The sequence below is a fragment of the Microcaecilia unicolor genome, chromosome 4 (assembly GCF_901765095.1).
Source record: "Microcaecilia unicolor chromosome 4, aMicUni1.1, whole genome shotgun sequence".
NCBI lineage: Eukaryota > Metazoa > Chordata > Amphibia > Gymnophiona > Siphonopidae > Microcaecilia > Microcaecilia unicolor.
The window spans coordinates 337381110-337403243 of record NC_044034.1 but is presented as its reverse complement, the minus strand read 5'-3'; the positions used below and the strand labels follow the sequence as shown (position 1 = coordinate 337403243).

Below are 22134 nucleotides of genomic sequence, written 5' to 3'. Positions count from 1 at the left end.
TACATTCAGGTACACTGGATATTTCTCTGTCCCAGGAGGGCTCACAATCTTGGTTTGTACCTGAGGCAATGGAGGGTTAAGTGACTTGCCCAAGATCACAAGGAGCAGCAGTGGGATTTAAACAGGCCACCTCTGGATTGCAAGACTGGTGTTCTAACCACTAGGCCACTCCTCCACTCCTTGAACATATCTTCCTTTAATATATCTTCCTAATGAGATATAGCACTCTCCAGTCACCCAGCTCTGAGCCACTTCTACCTGTTCAACTATTTTCTCACCTCTGCAATAAAGCTGCCTCCCTTCAGATTTCTACCTCCAACCACTGATACAGCTCTCAGAATTACGGAGTCTCTCTGTGCCCTGGGGCCACACTTCTGAACATCTGACTGTGAGTAAATTATCTTTGTTTATTCAATAAAGGAAACTTCAGAAAATAGAAGAGACTTCAGGTGTGTGCTGGTGTGCCAAGGTTATACTTCAAGATATTGAGACTTTACAGTTAATAAGTCTTAAGAGGCTTGACAGTATAATATGTAAATACTGTGAATGTTATTTTGGAATCGGCATAGAACTTAATGATCTATGGAATCTACATTTTGATATAAGGGTCACACATTTTTTTACTTTCCATGGGTCAGAAATGGAAGCGTTGTCAGCAAGTGATTTCAGCCACTCCATCTCAAGTGGATCAGGGACCAATGGACTCTTTTGTCTTCCAGACCAGTGTCATGTCTTCTACACTAGTGTGTGCTCAGAGGGGCAGTGAGCAGATGGGAGCTATATGCTATCTTTGCACATGGAAGTCAATATAAGCCTTGAGCAGTGATATCCCCTTGCAGTACCACAAGCCATTGGATCCAGAGATGGGAGACAGTAGGTGCTGTCTGATAACATCAGAGCCAATGCAACTAGTGGAAACCTCGGGAACTGTGACAGAAGCACTGGTGGAACTGCATGGAGCAAGTGGGGGTGAGCAGGATTTGCAAATTGATGTGGGTGAAGGGGCTGCTGAGTTGAATGCTGGACGGGTGTGGAGTCAAGGCTGGAGAAGTGACTAATTTCAACCGTGGAAGGACTGTAACGGCAAAAGAATCTCTTTATTATTTTGGTGAATCACAATCAATTTAATTTTGAGACTTTGTTGGACTGTATTTGTGTGCTGGAACACTTTATCAGGTCAATTTCCCAACAAAGCAATTTTGGAGAGAACAGAAGCATATGGACGTATACTGAGGAAGTACTGGTTTTATCAGAGTAGTAATTAGTTCTAATTTATAAATCATTGTGCCATTTGGATTGCCTAGTTATAGGGACTCTACTACTACTACTATAAATCACTTCTATAGCGCTACTAGTCGTACGCAGCGCTTTACAATTGAACATGAAGAAAGACAGTCCCTGCTCAAAAGAGCTTACAATCTAAATCAGGGACTCCCTGTATTCATGCAGAGATGTTTTCACCTAGTAAAGGGTCACCAAAACAGACATCATGTTATGAGAATCAGGTACTTAACAATCAGACTTACTATTTGTAAGTACAATTTAAAAAAAAAAAGCATTAATTAAGTTGAAACCTGAGAGCATTTAACATATTTTTTTCCTGTGCCTACAGGAACAAGTTCCCACATGCCACCTTTTTTCTTTTGATGTAGGCACAGGGAAAAAAAGATGTTAGATTAGATGCTCCCATGTTTCAACCTAATTAATGTTTTGTTTTTTAAATTGTACTTATAAATAGTAGTATATCTGATTGTTAAGCATCTGATTCTTATAACATGATGTCTGTTTTGGTGGCCCATTATCATCATCACTGTGGTATATTACAAAACTGTACTTGCCTTTTTTATTACTATTTTACAGAGAGTGATTGAATAATGAGCAAAGAGCTTCCTTATGTTCAGTGGAAAAAAAATCTGTTGGTTCAGGTTGCTTGCTATATGAATATTCCATCGTTGCTACCAAGTATTATATATTAAGGGCATTTGCTTTGAACTTTGTTTTCATTTATTTATCTAGTCCTTATATGCACATGGTTTTGCTTTTTAAACCCAAAGGTGAATCCTAAGGGTGGTTATACAATTAGGTATAAACTGTATTGTTTCTGTCTTTACTTGTTGTGGACTGCTAAGTGCTTACACAAATTAATGTTAAAGTCTGCTATCTAGTATAATAAAATGCACCCTCAATGTTCTGAGACAACATTCTGAAGTCACTCCACTCCGTGAAAGGTTCGACAGTTCATGGTGGTGAAGTCATCCCACTCACCATGTCTCTCTGCCTTGCCCTCGCATCAAAACGTGATGATGACGACGAGGGCGGAACAATGACAGTGAAGGGATCGCTGAACGAAGGGATTGCAACCAAGGAGTAAGCAAAGATCATTCAGAAAGAATACCCTGTTTCTCATGCGTCTGCAGGTAACTCCCCCCCCTTCCTCTTTTGCCGAAGCCGACGAGCACATGACCAAACATCCCCGGCCTCAGGCAAGCTGTCTCCCTCCTCGGGGATGCCCCGAGCCCAAGGAAAAAGACGGCGCTGTTTCCCGCAGCGCATTGCTCTTCCAGTGTTCCAATCCAGCCGGCATGAAACGGAGCTAACATAGCGGTTCACCCCCAACGGCCCCAGAACTTGCTCCTCTCCCTTCCGCCCACCTAAAACAACCATCCCTGGCCTCAGGCAAGCCGTCTTCCACCTCGAGGATGCCCCCAGCCCCAGCCCCCCGGAAAAAGACGGCGCTGCTTCCCGAAGCGCATTTCAGTTCCAGCGTTCACCTACCGCCGGCCTGAAACGGCCAAAAAATACCGACGGCCCAAGAACGTGCTCCTCTCCCTTCTGCCCACCTAAAACAACACTGCTGCCTCAGCATAACACAAAAAAAAAACAAACCCAGAAAAATCAATCCACCCCTCAGCAAGGCTGACCCCCCTACAACCACCCTTACATTTCACCAACACAAAGACCCCCCCCCCCCCACAAACCCCCCTGACACACAAAACCACACACACACAATACAACAGAAACACACACATTCCACTGCTAACACCCTGCAACAATAACCACCCTCAAAGCCACACACAAATCCATCCCACTTTGCCAGCACAGCACATCCCCCAACCCCCCCCCCAAAAAAAAACCAGACACACACCAACAACCTGCACAAACACCCCATCCTCACTCACTCACACACACACAAACTAACTCTGTGACACATACACACACAATGCAGCTCAATGACACACATGATCTTTCAGAAGCACCCCTCCCCCACAAAACCACAGAAGATGCACAAGGATACATGCACACTCAATCTCTCTCTGTCTCACTCTATATCAACCCTGCAGCAATAACCACCCTCAAACACACAAATCCATCCCACTTTGCCAGCACAGCACATCCCCCAACCCCCCCCCCCCAAAAAAAAAAACACACACACACACCAACAACCTGCACAAACACCCCATCCTCACTCACTCACACACACACACACACACACACAAACTAACTCTGTGACACATACACACACAATGCAGCTCAATGACACACATGATCTTTCAGAAGCACCCCTCCCCCACAAAACCACAGAAGATGCACAAGGATACATGCACACTCAATCTCTCTCTGTCTCACTCTATATCAACCCTGCAGCAATAACCACCCTCAAAGCCACACACAAATCCATCCCACTTTGCCAGCACAGCACATCCCCCAACCCCCCCCCCAAAAAAAAAACAGACACACACCAACAACCTGCACAAACACCCCATCCTCACTCACACACACACAAACTAACTCTGTGACACATACACACACAATGCAGCTCAATGACACACATGATCTTTCAGAAGCACCCCTCCCCCACAAAACCACAGAAGATGCACAAGGATACATGCACACTCAATCTCTCTCTGTCTCACTCTATATCAACCCTGCAGCAATAACCACCCTCAAAACCACACACAAATCCATCCCACTTTGCCAGCACAGCACATCCCCCAACACCCCCCCAAAAAAAAAACAGACACACACCAACAACCTGCACAAACACCCCATCCTCACTCACTCACACACACACAAACTAACTCTGTGACACATACACACACAATGCAGCTCAATGACACACATGATCTTTCAGAAGCACCCCTCCCCCACAAAACCACAGAAGATGCACAAGGATACATGCACACTCAATCTCTCTCTGTCTCACTCTATATCAACCCTGCAGCAATAACCACCCTCAAACACACAAATCCATCCCACTTTGCCAGCACAGCACATCCCCCAACCCCCCCCCCCCAAAAAAACACACACACACACCAACAACCTGCACAAACACCCCATCCTCACTCACTCACACACACACAAACTAACTCTGTGACACATACACACACAATGCAGCTCAATGACACACATGATCTTTCAGAAGCACCCCTCCCTCACAAAACCACAGAAGATGCACAAGGATACATGCACACTCAATCTCTCTCTGTCTCACTCTATATCAACCCTGCAGCAATAACCACCCTCAAAACCACACACAAATCCATCCCACTTTGCCAGCACAGCACATCCCCCAACCCCCCCCCCAAAAAAAAAACAGACACACACCAACAACCTGCACAAACACCCCATCCTCACTCACTCACACACACACAAACTAACTCTGTGACACATACACACACAATGCAGCTCAATGACACACATGATCTTTCAGAAGCACCCCTCCCCCACAAAACCACAGAAGATGCACAAGGATACATGCACACTCAATCTCTCTCTGTCTCACTCTATATCAACCCTGCAGCAATAACCACCCTCAAACACACAAATCCATCCCACTTTGCCAGCACAGCACATCCCCCAACCCCCCCCCCAAAAAACACACACACACACCAACAACCTGCACAAACACCCCATCCTCACTCACTCACACACACACAAACTAACTCTGTGACACATACACACACAATGCAGCTCAATGACACACATGATCTTTCAGAAGCACCCCTCCCTCACAAAACCACAGAAGATGCACAAGGATACATGCACACTCAATCTCTCTCTGTCTCACTCTATATCAACCCTGCAGCAATAACCACCCTCAAAGCCACACACCAATCCATCCCACTTTGCCAGCACAGCACATCCCCCAACCCCCCCCCCCCCCATAAAAAACACACACACACCAACAACCTGCACAAACACCCCATCCTCACTCACTCACACACACACAAACTAAATCTGTGACACATACACACACAATGCAGCTCAATGACACACATGATCTTTCAGAAGCACCCCTCCCCCACAAAACCACAGAAGATGCACAAGGATACATGCACACTCAATCTCTCTCTGTCTCACTCTATATCAACCCTGCAGCAATAACCACCCTCAAAGCCACACACAAATCCATCCCACTTTGCCAGCACAGCACATCCCCCAACCTCCCCCCCCCCCAAAAAAAAACAGACACACACCAACAACCTGCACAAACACCCCATCCTCACTCACACACACACAAACTAACTCTGTGACACATACACACACAATGCAGCTCAATGACACACATGATCTTTCAGAAGCACCCCTCCCCCACAAAACCACAGAAGATGCACAAGGATACATGCACACTCAATCTCTCTCTGTCTCACTCTATATCATCCCTGCAGCAATAACCACCCTCAAAGCCACACACCAATCCATCCCACTTTGCCAGCACAGCACATCCCCCAACCCCCCCCCCCAAAAAAAACACACACACCAACAAATACAATACAAATACAACTTTAAAAAAAACGTTGGCTTTTAAAAAACATTTATATCCCTTAATATCAAACAGAAAAACAAACAAAAAAAAAAAACCACATGCTAGCGCCCGTTTCATTTGTTTCGGAAACGGGCCTTTTTACTAGTTAATAATAATATTATGCTGGTGATGATTATGCTGCTGATTACGATGATTACAATATCAATATTCATATCAACCTTATTAATATTGGTCTACTTTTGGCACACAAATTGGACTGGAAAATTTTTTTAGCCATATTGCAACTCTAGAAGGCCCCAGAGCACACACAGATTAAGTAAGATTAGAGGAGTGAGGAAGAGCCAAAGATGATGGAACCCGCGGGAGTGAGGAGGGGAAGGAAAGGAAAGGAAGAGAGAACCGCATGGTTGTGGCTGAAGCGAAAATGGCTGCACCCTGCATAACCTGGGGTGGAATTGGGCACTGGTAATTGGGCCCACAACACAGTGCCTGGTTCACACAAAGCTTGTGCTGGTCCCCCAGCTTAGTCCATAATGAATTTGTATGGTTTTCAAAATCCTTTGTTTTGTTTTTCATTTTGTTGCGTTTTAGTGGACACCATACCCAGGAGCATAGGAGTCAATATTTCAAAATTATTGGGGGTGCTAAACCCAACAGAAATTACCCCTCCCTGGCCATAAGGCATTTATTCAACATTGGGGGTGTTTAAGCACCCACAGAGCTGGCTCCTATGCCCAGGAGGAGCCTGCGATATCTGCCTGTGCTCTACTCTGCAGTAGACCAGTCTTCCCCATACAGTAGCCACCATCAGCCAAAGTGAGTCAGCACCAGGGCAATGAGGCAGGTAGGTGCAGTCAGTAGCATCCCTGCCCCCTCTGACATCACTTCCTGTTCTGGGACAGGGGACCGGCAGAGCCGACAGCTGCTCGCCAGCTCTGCACTCCCCCTTGCTAGGAGGAAAGGTCTGGTGATGCACTTCGAGGGGTGATGCACTGGGGGGGGGGGGGTGAAGCAGCGACATGGCTGGGTGGTGAACAGGCTAGGAACGCCACTGGGTGCAGTACAGAGACACCAATGTGCCTAGAAATTTGTGGAACCTTTGAGAGCTATAATCCTAAGTAGCAGGCTCAGCTATACCTGATTGCCTGGGTACAGGGCCGGCCCAAGGAAAAAGGCTGCCTGAGGCGGAATTTACATGCTGAATGCCCCCCCACCCCCCCGGGCATTTTACCTCGTCACGGTGACATTCCAAACCTAGCAGCAGCAGTGATTCCCATACGCTGCCCTGCTGCCGCTGGCACTCGCCTCTTCCCCGGAAGCCGGACTAAAGGGAAGAGGCAGGTGCCAGCAGTGTAAGGGCAACATATGGGAATCGCTGTCACTGCCAGGTTTGGAACGTCACCGTGATGAGGTAAAACACCACGAAGCTGCCACCCCCGAGATGCCGCTGAGGAGTGCCGCCAGAGGCCCCCGCCTCAGGTGGCCTAATGGTCAGGCCCGCCCTGCCTGGGTAACTGCCGAATACACTTTTTTTTGGACCCTTTCTGCCTGTATCCTGTTACACGTCACCACTGAACCCAGGGCCTCAAGGGCTGGAAGCAGTCAACCCACAAATATGCAGCAATACTGTGTGAGACAGGACTGAGGCCCAGATGCTCAAAACTTCGGTGCTGTCCTGAACAGATCAGCGCAGAATTCCCTAATGCTCGCTAATGAGATGCAAATAGAGGCATGCTCGTAGCGTTGAGCATTAGGGAGTTAGTTTGGCAGGAGGACAGTGTCTGGTGTATGTCCTGAAGAGATGTATGTTAAGAACCGCTCTTCAGTGCATGCGCAGAACACCAGAGGGGATGAGGGAAGGAGGAGGAAGAGGTGCCAACTGCATTCACATTTTCCATGGCTCAGAACGCACAGCTTGAAAGCAGTGTTTCTCATAAACTAAAACAGGTGAAATTTCTTTAGTTCATATTCTATTATGATTAGTTTTGAACAGGGAGGCTGCTCCTACCTGTATTCTGGGGATTCGGCCAGCTTTTTCTTTGGGGGAGGGGGGTTTGAGCTTCAGTACCTTGTGGATTGACATATTAAAAGCCTTCAGCTTGTAAACACTGCTCTGCAGTTTGAGAAGAGAAAAATCACAGAAGTCCAGTTCCTTCGCTGCCTTCCCTATTCCTCAGACCACAGCTCGAAACCCTAACACCAGCTCCGAGCTGGCGTAGGGTTTTCAGCAGCGAGAACGCCCTTCTTTGGCGTGCTGTCCTCTGATCATTGGGGAGGAATAGGGAATTAGCTCTTTAGCATGCATTTGCATGCTTATTGTGCTGGGAGCCAGGGGCGTATCTGGACTCCGGCGGTAGGGGGGGGGGCCAGAGCCAGAGGGAGGGGCACATTTTAGCCCCCCCCCTGCCGCCACCGACCCCCCCGCCATTGTCAGACCCCCCCGCCACCAACGACTCTCTCCTCCCCCCCTCCCGCCGCCAACCCTCCCCCGCTGCCGTTGCTTACCTTTGCTGGCGGGGGGGGGGGGCCCAACCCCCGCCAGCCGAGGTCCGCTTCCAACTGCCGCTGCCTTAAAAACTATTTCTTCAGCTGGCGGGAGACCCCAGACCCCCGCCCCGAGGTGTTTAAAGTTCATGTTCGGCCTCCGTGGCTGTGCTGTTGTTGATAGGAGCTGTTGAATCCAGTTCGGAGTCTGACGTCTGGTCTCCCGCCAGCTGAAGAAATAGTTTTTAAGGCAGCGGCAGTTGGAAGCGGACCTCAGCTGGCGGGGGTTGGGGTCCCCCGCCAGCAAAAGTATGCAACGGCAGCGGGGGACGGTTGACGGCGGTAGGGGGGGTCCAGGGCACAATCTGCGGGGGCCTAGGCCCCTGAGGCCCCACGCAGATATGCCCCTGCTGGGAGCTGGTGAGCTCGTTGGTTCACACGCTCATGGGCTCTCCAATGATCAGAGCTAATAGTGTGCTTAAGTTTGCATGCTATTAGCTTTGATCATAGTGGTGTTTATGCTCCTTGCTGTTCTGACACTAATTTTAGAGTGCTGTTTGGAACAGTGCGGGGCTTCTGATCATCTGGGCCTGAGTTAGCAAATGTGGGCGCTAGTCCAGCACTAATGGCCTCCAGCGCCCGCATTTGCTTCAGAGCATCCAGACCTGAGAGACTGCGACTAGGAACTTTGATACAGCTGTTCTGCTTGTTCATCCTTTACTGTAAATTCATACCTAATGAAAAATGTATAAGATTGGCATAGAAAAACGAAGGCAGATAAAGACCAGATGGGCAGAATGGAAAGGACATATGTGGTCTTTATCTGCCTTAAATTTTCTCTGCTTTTATGAACGGTTAAAAAATAATCATTGGGAGCATTCATTCTGAAATGTCACAATAGTGAATCAAAGCTAAGTACTTTACAGTGCATCTATCACATTGTGGACCAGCTGTCCCATGAACAAACAAACAAACAAAAATCCCCAAATTGCTCCCCCACCCCCGATTGTACACCTACAGAGTTGTATTCTACTGCTTTCTAAAAGCATACCCAGGAGGAGTTCAGATCAGAACAGGACGAGCTCGTATTTCGACCTCAAAGGAGGGTTAAAGCACATAAGGCGTGGCTGGACAGAGAGAGATCCAGAAAGTGCAACAACAGGACAGCCCCGATTTCTTACGTATTAGCAGCAGCCTGACAGGCAGCATCAATTCACTGTGGAGCCCTATTTAGAGCTGCCACACCCTGCTGTAGCTGCTGTCTTCTTGCCAAGGCGAGGCCTGTGGCAACGCTCTGCATGCACAGGGAGGCGGGGAGAGATCCGGGCTCCCAGCAGTGACTTCTTACTGGCTGGTTAGCATTACGGTGCAACTTTTGCCACCAGTCTCGCACAGTTTATTGGTCCTATTGACTCATTGAGAGACAGTAAAGGGGGACAAAAAAAGAGGGCAGTGGTTGCACACACGTTTTGGGACTTTCTGGCTGGAAAAGTTGCTGAGGATTGTCTGTGGTTTGTTGTTTTTTTTTTAACGTTACCTTTATCGTCAGACTTGTCGTTCCGGGGGTCCTTGTTTTGGGGTTTTACCGGCTGCCAGCCTGCTTTCTACTTTTTAAGGTCAGAGGGAAAAGTTTATTTATCTGGTGCGGCTCGACTTTACCCTTCGCAGAGCACAATGCTGTCTTTGAGACTGGCTTGCTTTGTTTGCCTGGCCTTCGCTGTATCTGAGATCACAGGTAAGGATGATGAAGTTAAAAACGTAATTTCATGTGCCGATTGGTGGTGGTGCTGGGGGAGGCCCAGCTTTGGCTTGTCTCTGTATGGGGTCGATTCCCAAAATGCATTTTTTCGCCTAGCTCAGAGTATGCTGTAGCTGGTCAGGCTCCTGTTTACAGTTGCTAATGATCTGTTGCAAGTTATTTTGGGAACGGCAATGGAGGCAGTTAAAGGCGCCCCCCCCCCCTCCCCCAAACCTTAGCCTTACCTAGAAGTATAACTAACTGTGCATTGCAAGCCACATCAAGAAAAATTGTTTTTCCTGTGTAGGCGATGTATGTGCTTGCCTCTCCCGAAGCAGCAGCAGCTCGATGAGGTAAATGGAGATTTAGAAGTCTGGAGGATAATCTCCAACGTGCACTTCTTGTTGTGACTGCTCTGGCAGCGCAAGTTGGAGGGGATAGGGTTTAAAGTGATTACAGCCGCTCACTGCCTTTTGTAACATAGTAGATGATGGCAGAAAAAGACCTGCACGGTCCATCCAGTCTGCCCAACCAGACAAACATATGTCTTCCCTTTCCTTTTCCCTTGGGAAAATGCACTTCTGAGATAAGCAGCGTAAAATGTCTTGAGCTTTTCTGGGATCTTTCCAGGTGTTTGTGACCTGGATTGGCCACTGTTGGAAACAGGATGCTGGGCTTGATGGACCTTTGGTCTGTTCCAGCGTGGTAATACTTATGTACTTATACTTATGTAAGGATAAAAGGTAACTTGAACACTGACAGTATGCACTAGAACCTGGGAACTGTACCTGCGCGCTTAGTGCAGAGATGCCAAGTTACTCGGTTCCAGGCTGGAGATTTTGAGACGGTCCTGGATTTCTGACCACCCCATCTTGGTGCATTGTGGGACTTGCAACATCAATTGCCGTGGCAGGATCAGGCCCTACAAATCCCCCACTGCTGAGGGATGTAAGTTCAGAACCAGGACTGGCCGAAGGCTTCAGCTTGGAACTAGGTAAGTTGTCACCTCTGTTGGCGCCGGGATCTGCACCCAATTCTGGGCGTGAGGATATACACCAACTGCGCTTTAATTAGACACGGATCTGCCGTATTCTGTAACAGTCCGCAGACATTCTAGAAATGCCCCTGACCCGCATGTGCATATCCCATAACCACGCCCATTTTCAGATCCACAGCCTCTTTATAGAATACCGATTAGAAAGATGCACGTGTAAATTCAGATTGTTGGTAATTAGCGCTCAATTATTGGTGCTAGTTGGATCATTGGTCAGTTAAATTGCATGCGCAAATCGGATTCACACTGGTAAGTGTTTTTAACGCACCTTTGTTCTTTTGACAACAGCACACTTCAGTATTTTGGCCTCGGTGATTAAGTGAAAAGAAGGGTACAGAGCAAAGATGTATTAGGACTGCCGGGAGTAGAGGGGCAATGGTGGAATTTTTCAGACTGACGGTTTTATTCCAGTTAACTGAATTGATGCAGACTTGTTTTGGCAAATAAAAGGGGTCACCATGGTTTATCTCTGTAGCTGTTTACAACTGTGAAAGCCCTTCTGTAATCTTACATTGTATAGACTGTCCTTGTGAATTTTAGCCCCTCCCCCTGTGCTTCATTAAAGAGATGAGACTATACAATATTCTGAGCTTGTATTCTGCAATTAAACGGTTTAGTGCGAATTACAATAAGCATCAACAAAGAGAACATTCATCTAATAATAACTAAAAATACATAAAAAGAGGAGAGTCATAATATGTCAATCTAAACATTTAAGAATTTCCTAATTAAGTAAGACTTTAATAGCTCCCGAAACCTTAAATAAGAAAACTCTTATTTATTTATTTGTTACATTTGTACCCCACATTTCCCCACCTATTTGCAGGCTCAATGTGGCTTACATAATACCGTAGTGGCGTTTTGCCAATTCGGTTGATAACAAATACAAAGTTATATTGTGGTCAGATGAGGTAGGGAATTCCAAGATTTGATTTCCAGATAGAGGAAAGAAGCAGTAAGATATTATTTATAGCTCAGGACAGACAAGTTCTTGTCAACCTGATGAGGCCTGGCACACCCTGTATTATTTTGTCTCAACCATCTTTCCCTTCGACCTTCACGGTGTCTGACACACACCTACCTCATTCAACCACAACCCAACCTTGTATCTGTTATCAACCGATTGGCGAACGCCTTACGGTACTTTGTAAGCCCCATTGAGCCTGCAAATAGGTGGGAAAATGTGGGGTAGAAATGTAACTAATAATAATAATGTAACAAAGCCCATGTCCAAAACCACCCGCATTATTTTTCTTTATGGTGTTGCCAGCCTTCGCTTTCAAAACAAGGCAGCTATTTTATTTTTTTGGACCACTTACGAGTCTGCTGTCTCACCCTTAATCACTGTCTCATGTCTACTGTATGCACAGAGCTGCTCTGTTAAACCAGTAATTTCCAAATGGATCACTCGCAGTTACATTTCTGACTAGTTATAGTAAGGGGAACTATTCAAATATAATTTGAACAGAAAACAAAAATGATCTTTCTCAGTTTCAGTGAAAAACTGCATGAAAAGCTCTGCTGTTTTGTAAGCAGCAGTGACGAGGCCCTTTCCAAAATATTTTGTGGTTAATAGCTGGCAGCGCTGAGCATTTGCTGATCGCTTCCAGCGTGTAAATTCAATTTTGGGTTATGTCTGGACTCTGGCTTTACGGAGCCAGCTAAACCATAGTTGGTTAAGTGTGATATTCACTTAACAGGCTATGGCGCGTGATATAAAGATAGGACTGACTTTTATGTGTTTACCTTATTTATTTAGATTTTGCTCATGTCTTTTTCAGTAGTAGCTCAAGGTGAGTTACATTCAAGTACACTGGATATTTCTCTGTCCCAGAAGGGCTCACAATCTAAGTTTGTACCTGAGGCAATAGAGGGTTAAGTGACTTGCCCAAGATCACAAGGAGCAGCAGCGGGATTTGAACCGGCCACCTGTGGATTGCAAGACTGGTGCTCTAACCACTAGGCCACTTCTCGGCTGGTTAAGTGCAGAATAAGTGCACTTAACCTGTCAAGTGTTGACTCCGCCCCCGGAATGCGGTTACTTTGGCCAGTTAAGTGCACTTAACCAGTCAAGTGCTGACTCCGTCCCCGGAGTGCGGTTACCTTGGCTGGTTAAGTGCAGAATAAATGCAATTAACCGGTCAAGTGCTGACTCCGCCCCCAGAATGCCTCTAAAGTAGCCAGTTTTGAGAGAGACGTTAATCGGGCTTTTTCAGGGGAACTAACCAGTTAGTCCCCAGCAAGTTATTTAACCAGCCAGGAGCTGTTCCTGGATGGTTAAATTGCTTTGCATATGGACCCCTTTAATTTTTAGTTTTGCAACTTCACATTTTTAAACACAGTTGGTTGTGAGAGTTGATATTGAAAAGCTGCGTTTTTACTTGAAGGGTGATGGCATTTGGGGCTGTTTTTGAGCTTGATGCTGGGTCATATGATGTTATCTTCTGTCTTTTCCCTTCTTTGTTCTCCACTTGTTAAGTGGAAAACTGTGATAATTGTGTGCTTGCTTGTCAACTCTTTTGTCTGTACTCTGGATGCGATTGCCTGCTTTATATGCTGGAAAACGAATTCATAAGTTTTGTTTACAAAAAAACACATGATAACGTGCCTGTAGGGCTTTTTTGATGACTTGCTACTGGGTTTTACATCAAAAATATTACCTTTAATGGCATTCAGTGTTCTAAGAAATCATGATGGAGAAATCACCCAGTTGGAGGGGGGGGGGGGGGGGGGGAGAGCATTAGAAAAAGTGCATGCTCTAAATACTGTACAAAGGCACATTGTACTAAGAGATTGTTTCGGTGGGGTGTGTGTACATAGCTGGGTGATCTAATAATTAAAAGTCCCACAGATAACTGGTAAATGCGGGGGCAATCAATGATGTAACAGGTAAACAAACCTAGTGCAACGGATATGTAAATTTATTAGATAGCAATCCAAACTTGAAAAACTTATGGGCTGTTAATCAAAAATCCCATGCTGTTCCGAAAAGTATTGTAAAATTAGCGCCAGAACAGCGTGGGGCAATAACGCCCCTATGATCAAATCCTGGGATGCACTGTAAGGGAGAAGTCTCCCTTAATATGGTACTAAAGCCCCACCCAGTGCATCCCAGGATGCACTGGGCATGGCTAGGCACTGCTATTTTGAGACAGTGCTTGTAGGGGGAGGGACTAGGATCACATCCATCCTCCATTGAAGGAACTAGGGATTCAGGGTGTTTGGGGGGGGGGGGGGTGCTGCTAGGCCACTAGTGATGTCTGGGAGGGGCCTTAACAGGGGTTCCACTGGATCACCAGGGTGTTTGCATTTGTGGGGGGTCCAGTGGACCCCTGGGCCTTCCCCATTGGGGTGGGGTTAGGGCAGGAGGACAGGGGTCCCACTGGACCACCATGATATTTATATGTGTGTGTGTGGGGGGGGGGGTCCGGGAGTCTACCAGCCCCCCAGGGCCAAACTCGTTGGGTCCACTGGACAGTGACAGCCCGGGCGGAGAGCTGTATCCTCCTGCCCGGCTGCTGTCCATCTTCCCTTCCTGCCATAATGCCAGCTCCAAGCTGTCTTAGAGTTTTAAGCGGTAGAGCGCTGTTGTTCAGCACGCTCTACCTTTGATCATGGGGCGCCGGAACGAAAGAGCGCACCAGCAACATTAGCATGTATTATCATTCTACTTGCGTTGATCTGCTGCACGTTCTTTCATTCCGGCGTATCCTTGGATGTATGCCATTTTCCTCATTGCTTTGTCCACCTTTAGTTTAGGTATAGAGGTCTGTGCTAACCTACCCAGACTTAAAATGTACTGGAAAGATCTGATAAAAGTTCATGGACAGCAATAATAGTTTTGTTGTTAAAAGCCCAACTGTCTGTAGTGGGACACTAGTTACCCCCTTTGCACCAGGTTTCAAAGACAGGCCATGTGTATTTTGCTCCCACATTGAGTTTCAGAGTAAAGGTACATGCACAAGTACCCCCCCCCCTTTTTTTTTTTTAATGAAGGTAGAATTTCTTCATAATATAATGCAAGTAAACTTGAAAATCCATCTCTCACAGGTATTTTTTTATACCTAGTAAAGGAGGGTGATTTTTAGTCAGCCAATTTTCATGTGCAGGTTTTAGAGCATGCTGTCTGCACACTTTTAAAATACTAATTTTTATTAAGGTGTACCTGCTTTGGGAGGTGGGAAACTATTTTGACAATTTATCTTTGCTTTAGGCTTGTGGCAGATTTTAATCCTCTCACAAATAAGAGGCACTGATTTGAAGGGAACATATTTCAAGTGGCACAGTTCCTTTTCTGTTGAGTAGTTGGTGTGCTATGAAAAGTAAAGATTTTGTGTAAGGGAAAGCTGGGACTGATGTAGTGAGGTCCCCCCCCCCCCCCCCCCATACACACACAGGTGTAGGAAGTCTTTGTTTAATAAGGTGTGCTTGTTCTCTGATACATAGGGGCTGATTTCCACAGCACTTAGACTTATAAAGTTCCATAGCTTGCTATTTAATGTAACTTTGAATGCTTTGAAAATACACCTCCACATCTACCACTGTGCATTAGAAACTTCCTGTGTTCACTGCAGAACTGGGATGTGGTTTATAAGGGGAAAATCATCTTCCTGAGCAGATTAAAAGACATTTCAATCTAGATCTGCCTTCATGTTCTACGTCCTGCAGCCCTTCACGCTACTATCTCTGCCCAGGGTAAACGGTTGCTAAGTACTTGTTGAGAACCAATGAAAATCCTCCTACAGCAGCAGCAGCGATGTGGCCCCCTTTGTTACTAAGTTGCACTAAGGCTTTGCACCTAGCACCCATTACCTGAAGACATTGAGGCTCCTTACGTGCAGAACCACTGGGTTGGGGGCATTCCTAGCACTTATCTTCTGCTTTACATGTAGCAATGATTGCTGTGTTTAAGGTGCAGATTCCACCGATTCAACATCCATTCCATGGCCCTAATTGCATAACATTTTAAAATTGCCATGCTAAAACACTTAGTGGGGGGGTGTCTTTTTACAAAGGCGTGCTAGCATTTTTAGTGTGTGCTAAAAATAAGCACCCACTAAACATTAGAGATGCCCATATATTTCTATGGGCATCTCTAGCACTTAGCGCATGCTAATCATTAACGCACACTAAAACTGCTAGCGTGCCTTTGCTGATGTGCAGCACTAATTGTTAGCATGGTGCCACATGATCTGTTGGCATATGTTAAACGTCTACTGTAATTTAGTCAATGGGCCCCTATGTGCTATAATGAAAACTACTTCAGGTGCAGTCAGTACGTCACATATTTCAATAATTATTTTTTAAAATGCTTAAAATCAATTATTCAAAGCAATTTTCGCTGTCCACTGGCGAATATATAACTTGCTTATCCACAGACCATTAAACAAGTTACATGTATAGTAGTGGACTGTTTAGATTGCTAAATGGTAGATAATCTATATATATAAAAGGCAACCCCAACGTTCTGAAGCCTCCACGGAAGTTGAGGCGCCCGAGATATCCGGTGTGCCCTGGAGTGTTTGCACCGCCCTCGCGTCAAAATGTCATGACGCGTCAAAACGTCATGACGTCGAGGGCGGAGCTATTGACACTTGAGGGCCGAAACGGCCCACAGCGAACAAGGCAAGTAGTTTTGAGGGACGGAGGGAGGGGGCCCCTTGCTAGCGCCCGTTTCATTCCGCTCAGAAACGGGCATTTTTTCCTAGTATCCATATAATTGGGGGCCAAGGTAGGGGTGTCATTTAGGGTTTAGCTGTCATCCTTTAAGGCCCGGTTCTTTAAAAGGCGTCTAATATCTAGGTGTGTCCGATTAATGCTCCTAGCAGTATTCTATATAACACGCCTAAAGTTAGGCACAGTGTATAGAATAGTGCAGAAGACCGGGGGAAACCCCCCCCCCCATATCTAAACACAGCTATTTACACCACTGAAAACCTGGTGTAAATACCCTCACCTAAATGTAGGCGTGTTCCCCAGAATTCTATAACAGCGCACGTAAGTTCGAGTAATGCCCCCGACACGCCCACACTCCTCTCAAAGCTGCACCCGCTTTTCAGCTACACGTAGTTGAATTTACGCATGTCTCCTTTTAGAATACGCCTAAAAAACAAAAAGCACGTATAAATTCCACTTATTGCCATTGAGTGATCATTGGTTGTTATCGGCCAATTATGGTTACTGATTGGCTTGTTACTCAATTGAGTTGCACATGTAAATTGGCTGTGTGCACAATTTAATGCACGCTACTTGCCGCACCTCATAAAGGGCATCTTTTACTAAGGCGCACTCACGTTTTTAGTGTGTGCTATAATTGTGGGCGCGCTAAACATTAGAGACGCCCATAGGAATGCATTGGCGTCTCTAATGTTTAGTGCGCCTACAGTTTTAGCATGCACCAAAAACGTGAGCGCGCCTTAGTGAAAGACCCCCATAGGATCCAGGAGTTATTGTGGCGATGACCGTTATTAAATGGACTTGGGGAAAATCCACTATTTCTGGGATAAGCAGTATAAAATGTTTTGTACATTTTTGGGATCTTGCCAGGTATTTGTGATCTGGATTGGCCACTGTTGGAAACAGGATGCTGGGCTTGATGGACCTTTGGTCTGTCCCAGTATGGAAATACTTATGTACTTACGTGCTACTATGAATTTTCACAGACCTACTTGGCCTTTGTCAAGGGTAGAAAAATTAGGAGGAGAGAGGAAGGACAGTGCAAGAAGGTTCTGGGGGTTGTAAATGTTGCTGCAGATGCCCACCAGGGGATTTACTATCCTCTCGTACCGAGGATATTTCTCCAAGGGCCAGATGCACTAAACTTTACGAGCCAGTAGTAAACCCTGGCATACACTAAATACTTTTTTTCCGATGACGGTAGCAGCTAACGCAAACGGAATGCAGAGTGAAAATTCTGCAGGAAACAAAACATTTCTTGCAATCACTGTGGACTGAAATTCCATGTGTAAAGGGGAAAAGGATAATGATAGGAGTGTACTACCATCCGCCTGGCCAGGATGAACAGACGGATGCAGAAATGTTAACGGAAATTAGGGACGCAAACAAACTGGGCAACACAATAATAATGGGTGATTTCAATTACCCCGATATTGACTGGGTAAATGTAACATCGGGGCATGCTAGGGAGGTAAAATTCCTTGATGAAATCAAGGACAGCTTTATGGAGCAGCTGGTACTGGAGCCGACGAGAGAAGGAAAAATTCTAGACCTAGTCCTTAGTGGGGCGCATGATCTGGTGCGGGAGGTAATGGTGCTGGTGCCACTTGATAACAATGATCATAATATGATCGGATTTGATATTAGCTCTGAAGTAAGTATACATAGGAAATCAAATACGTTAGCGTTTAACTTTAAAAAAGGAGACTATGATAAAATGAGTAGAATTGTGAAAAAAACCTTAGAGGAGCGACTGCGAGGGTCAAAAATTTACATCAGGCATGGATGCTGTTCAAAAACACCATCCTGGATGCCCAGGCCAAATATATTCTGCGTATTAAGGGCGGACGGAATGTGATTTTATATACTTGATTATGGTATTTCTGTGGCATTTCTAGGACATAGACCATAGAAGTCCACCCAGCCCTATCCTTATGTTCCAACTACTGGAGTTGCCCTCGAAACCCACTCCAACCTATTCATCTTTTCATTTGGATTCCAGGGCTCTGTCCTTTTCTGGTTCTCTTCCTACCTCTCCCTCCGCACCTTTAGTGTTCACTCTGGTGGATCCTCTTCTACTTCTATTCCTCTGCCTGTCGGCGTACCTCAGGGTTCTGTTCTTGGTCCCCTCCTCTTTTCTATCTACACTTCTTCCCTTGGTTCATTAATCTCATCCCATGGCTTTTCCTACCATCTCTATGCCGATGACTCCCAAATCTACCTTTCTACTCCTGATATTCACCTTGCATCCAAACCAAAGTTTCAGCGTGCTTGTCTGACATTGCTGTCTGGATGTCTCAACGCCACCTGAAATTAAATATGACCAAAACCGAGCTTCTCATTTTCCCCCCCAAACCCCGCTCCCCCCGTTTTCTATTTCTGTTGATGGCTCTCTCATTCTCCCTGTCTCCTCAGCTCGAAACCTTGGGGTCATCTTTGACTCTTCTCTCTCCTTCTCTGCTCATATCCAGCAGATTGCCAAGACCTGTCGTTTCTTTCTTTACAACATCCGTAAAATCTGCCCCTTTCTTTCCGAGCACTCTACCAAAACCCTCATCCACACCCTTGTCACCTCTCGTTTAGACTACTGCAATCTGCTTTTTGCTGGCCTCCCACTTAGTCACCTCTCCCCTCTCCAGTCGGTTCAAAACTCTGCTGCCCGTCTCATCTTCTGCCAGGGTCGCTTTACTCATACTACCCCTCTCCTCAAGACCCTTCACTGGCTCCCTATCCGTTTTCGCATCCTGTTCAAACTTCTTCTACTAACCTATAAATGTACTCACTCTGCTGCTCCCCAGTATCTCTCCACACTCGTCCTTCCCTACACCCCTTCCCGTGCACTCCGCTCCATGGATAAATCCTTCTTATCTGTTCCCTTCTCCACTACTCCAACTCCAGACTTCGCGCCTTCTGTCTCGCTGCACCCTACGCCTGGAATAAACTTCCTGAGCCCCTACGTCTTGCCCCATCCTTGGCCACCTTTAAATCTAGACTGAAAGCCCACCTCTTTAACATTGCTTTTGACTCGTAACCACTTGTAACCACTCGCCTCCACCTACCCTCCTCTCTTCCTTCCCGTTCACATTAATTGATTTGATTTGCTTACTTTATTTATTTTTTGTCTATTAGATTGTAAGCTCTTTGAGCAGGGACTGTCTTTCTTCTATGTTTGTGCAGCGCTGCGTATGCCTTGTAGCGCTATAGAAATGCTAAATAGTAGTAGTAGTAGTAGTACACAGACCGTAAAAGTCTATCCAGTACTGTCCTCATGTTCCAGCCACTAAAGTTGCTGTCTAAACCCTTTCCAGCAAATCCAAGAAGACAGGAGGAGCCTCCACGGAAAGTCAAAGCAAAACAGCAAAAATAGAGGCTGACAAATGCGCAAACCAATAGGGAGATAATCTCAAAAAACAGTTTATTCAGAATATTCATATCAATATCAAGGACCCGACACGGTCCGTGTTTCGGCGCCAAAGCGCCTGCCTCAGGGGTCACAATCAACTTTCTCTGAGAAGAAGCTGATAGGCTTGAATAATTCCTTTATGTATGCAAGTTAATCCACAGAGAGAACAAAAGAACAGCCAACCGATCAGCAAACACCATGTGACAAGAAACTGGCTGTTCTTTTGTTCTCTCTGTGGATTAACTTGCATACATAAAGGAATTATTCAAGCCTATCAGCTTCTTCTCAGAGAAAGTTGATTGTGACCCCTGAGGCAGGCGCTTTTGCGCTGAAACACGGACCGTGTCGGGTCCTTGATATTGATATGAATATTCTGAATAAACTGGTTTTTGATATTATCTCTTTATTGGTTTGCGCATTTGTCAGCCTAAACCCTTTCCAGCCCATCCTAAACCAGATTGCCATATATGAGACACAGACCGTACAGGTCTCCCGGTATCGACCCTAGTTCATCACAGCCAGAGTCGCTATCTAAGTGTCACTCGACACATCCACACACATGCAGCCATTTAAGTTTAGGCTTTTTATAACTTCCATTTTCTAATTAGAGGATCCTCTGTGTTCATCCCATGCCTTTTCGAATTTCATCACCATTTGTGTCTCTACCACCTCCTTAATGGAGACTTTCCATATCTGTGCTGTTAAAGCGAGGAGGAGGAGACAGCACTCAAAGAACTTGGTACTCGGTAGGTGAGAGGCAGGCACAAGTGCAGTGTACACTTCCACAGGAACTGCTTCCGTCCCTGCGTGATCCCGCGGGTTCCGCGGGATTCCCATGGACCCCGTTCCCTTGCAGGTCTCTAATCCCCATCCCTCCCAGAAGCTTCTGTCCCAGGTGACTGCCTGGTCTTGCCTAATGGTTGGACTGGCCCTGTCCCTCCTCCTATGTTTGAACTATACATGTTCATCACTGCTACGGAGAATCATATGCTTCAGATACCTTATTGAGAGGAGGAACAACCAGCACACATTACAAGAAGATTTTAGAAGTGCCAGCAGCATAGGCACCAACATTTCAAAATGATTGGGGGGTGCCGAACACAATACAAGTGACCCCCTCCCTGGACTCCTTGAAGGTGCTTGCTTAATATTGGGGGTGCTGGGCACCCATTGGCATCCATAGCGTTGGCTCGTATGGTCAGGAGTGTAGTGGCAGAGTGGAGATTTTAATACTCCTGTTCATGGATAGGTAATTTATCATTTCAAACTGCGAAAGATTTCGTAGTAACATAGTAAATAACGATCTGTGTAGTCCATCTAGCCAGCCCAACAAATTAGCAAGAGTTATACCTGCCGCTCCATGCAGGTTACACTGTAGTAGTAATTGCTGATCAGATAATCGCCGTGGGCTTCTTTTACAAAGCCGTGCTAGCGATTCCCGTGTGGCAAATGAGAGGAAGCCCATAGGAATTGAATGGGCTTCCTCTCATTTGCCGCACTGAGAACTGGTGCTGCGGCTTTGTAAAAGAAGCCCCCGTATTCGGTAGAAAATAGCCCACAGACGGTGTTCACCTAATACAGCAATTATCTGAACCTCGGTGTCTAGGGGGATTCACAACAGTAGAAGGAAACAGCCCATAACCCAAGTTCTTTTTCTGACTTGTAATTTCCAAAGAAGCAATGCAAATTGTAATATGCATATATTGTTTATTATATAGGTGACAGTAAAACATAATACTTAGTTGAAAAAGCAAATAAATACGTAATAAATACTAGGATAATACCAAAGATACAGATATGTCTTTCTGAGGATTACATCAAATAGAAATCTATATATAAATCTCTGTCTGCTGAGAATTATACCTGAGAACAACAAGCCAAATATATCCAGCTATATAACCGTGCCTATGAATCTAGACCAGCCTTTGGTAAAAGAAATGATAATCTGACTTCCTCACACTGCAGAAATAAACCCCAGTTTCTCACCCTGAGACACTTGCTTTATGGCTGAT

The 22134-nt window shown here is 45.9% G+C and overlaps 1 protein-coding gene across 5 annotated transcripts in view; it reads left to right on the top strand.

Moving 5' to 3' along the window:
• The first annotated feature begins 9450 nt into the window (after positions 1 to 9450).
• LOC115469438 (CD99 antigen-like) overlaps positions 9451 to 22134 on the top strand; it is a 153223-nt gene continuing 140539 nt past the window's right edge. For 2 of the 5 annotated variants that reach the window (XM_030202087.1, XM_030202086.1), the window contains exon 1: positions 9453 to 9986. In XM_030202087.1, coding sequence (XP_030057947.1) covers positions 9926 to 9986 — 61 coding nt within the window. In that variant the 5' untranslated portion in view covers positions 9453 to 9925. Of the gene's footprint in view, positions 9987 to 22134 lie in introns of all 5 variants that reach the window. The other 3 variants (XM_030202089.1, XM_030202085.1, XM_030202088.1) reach the window with 3 other exon arrangements.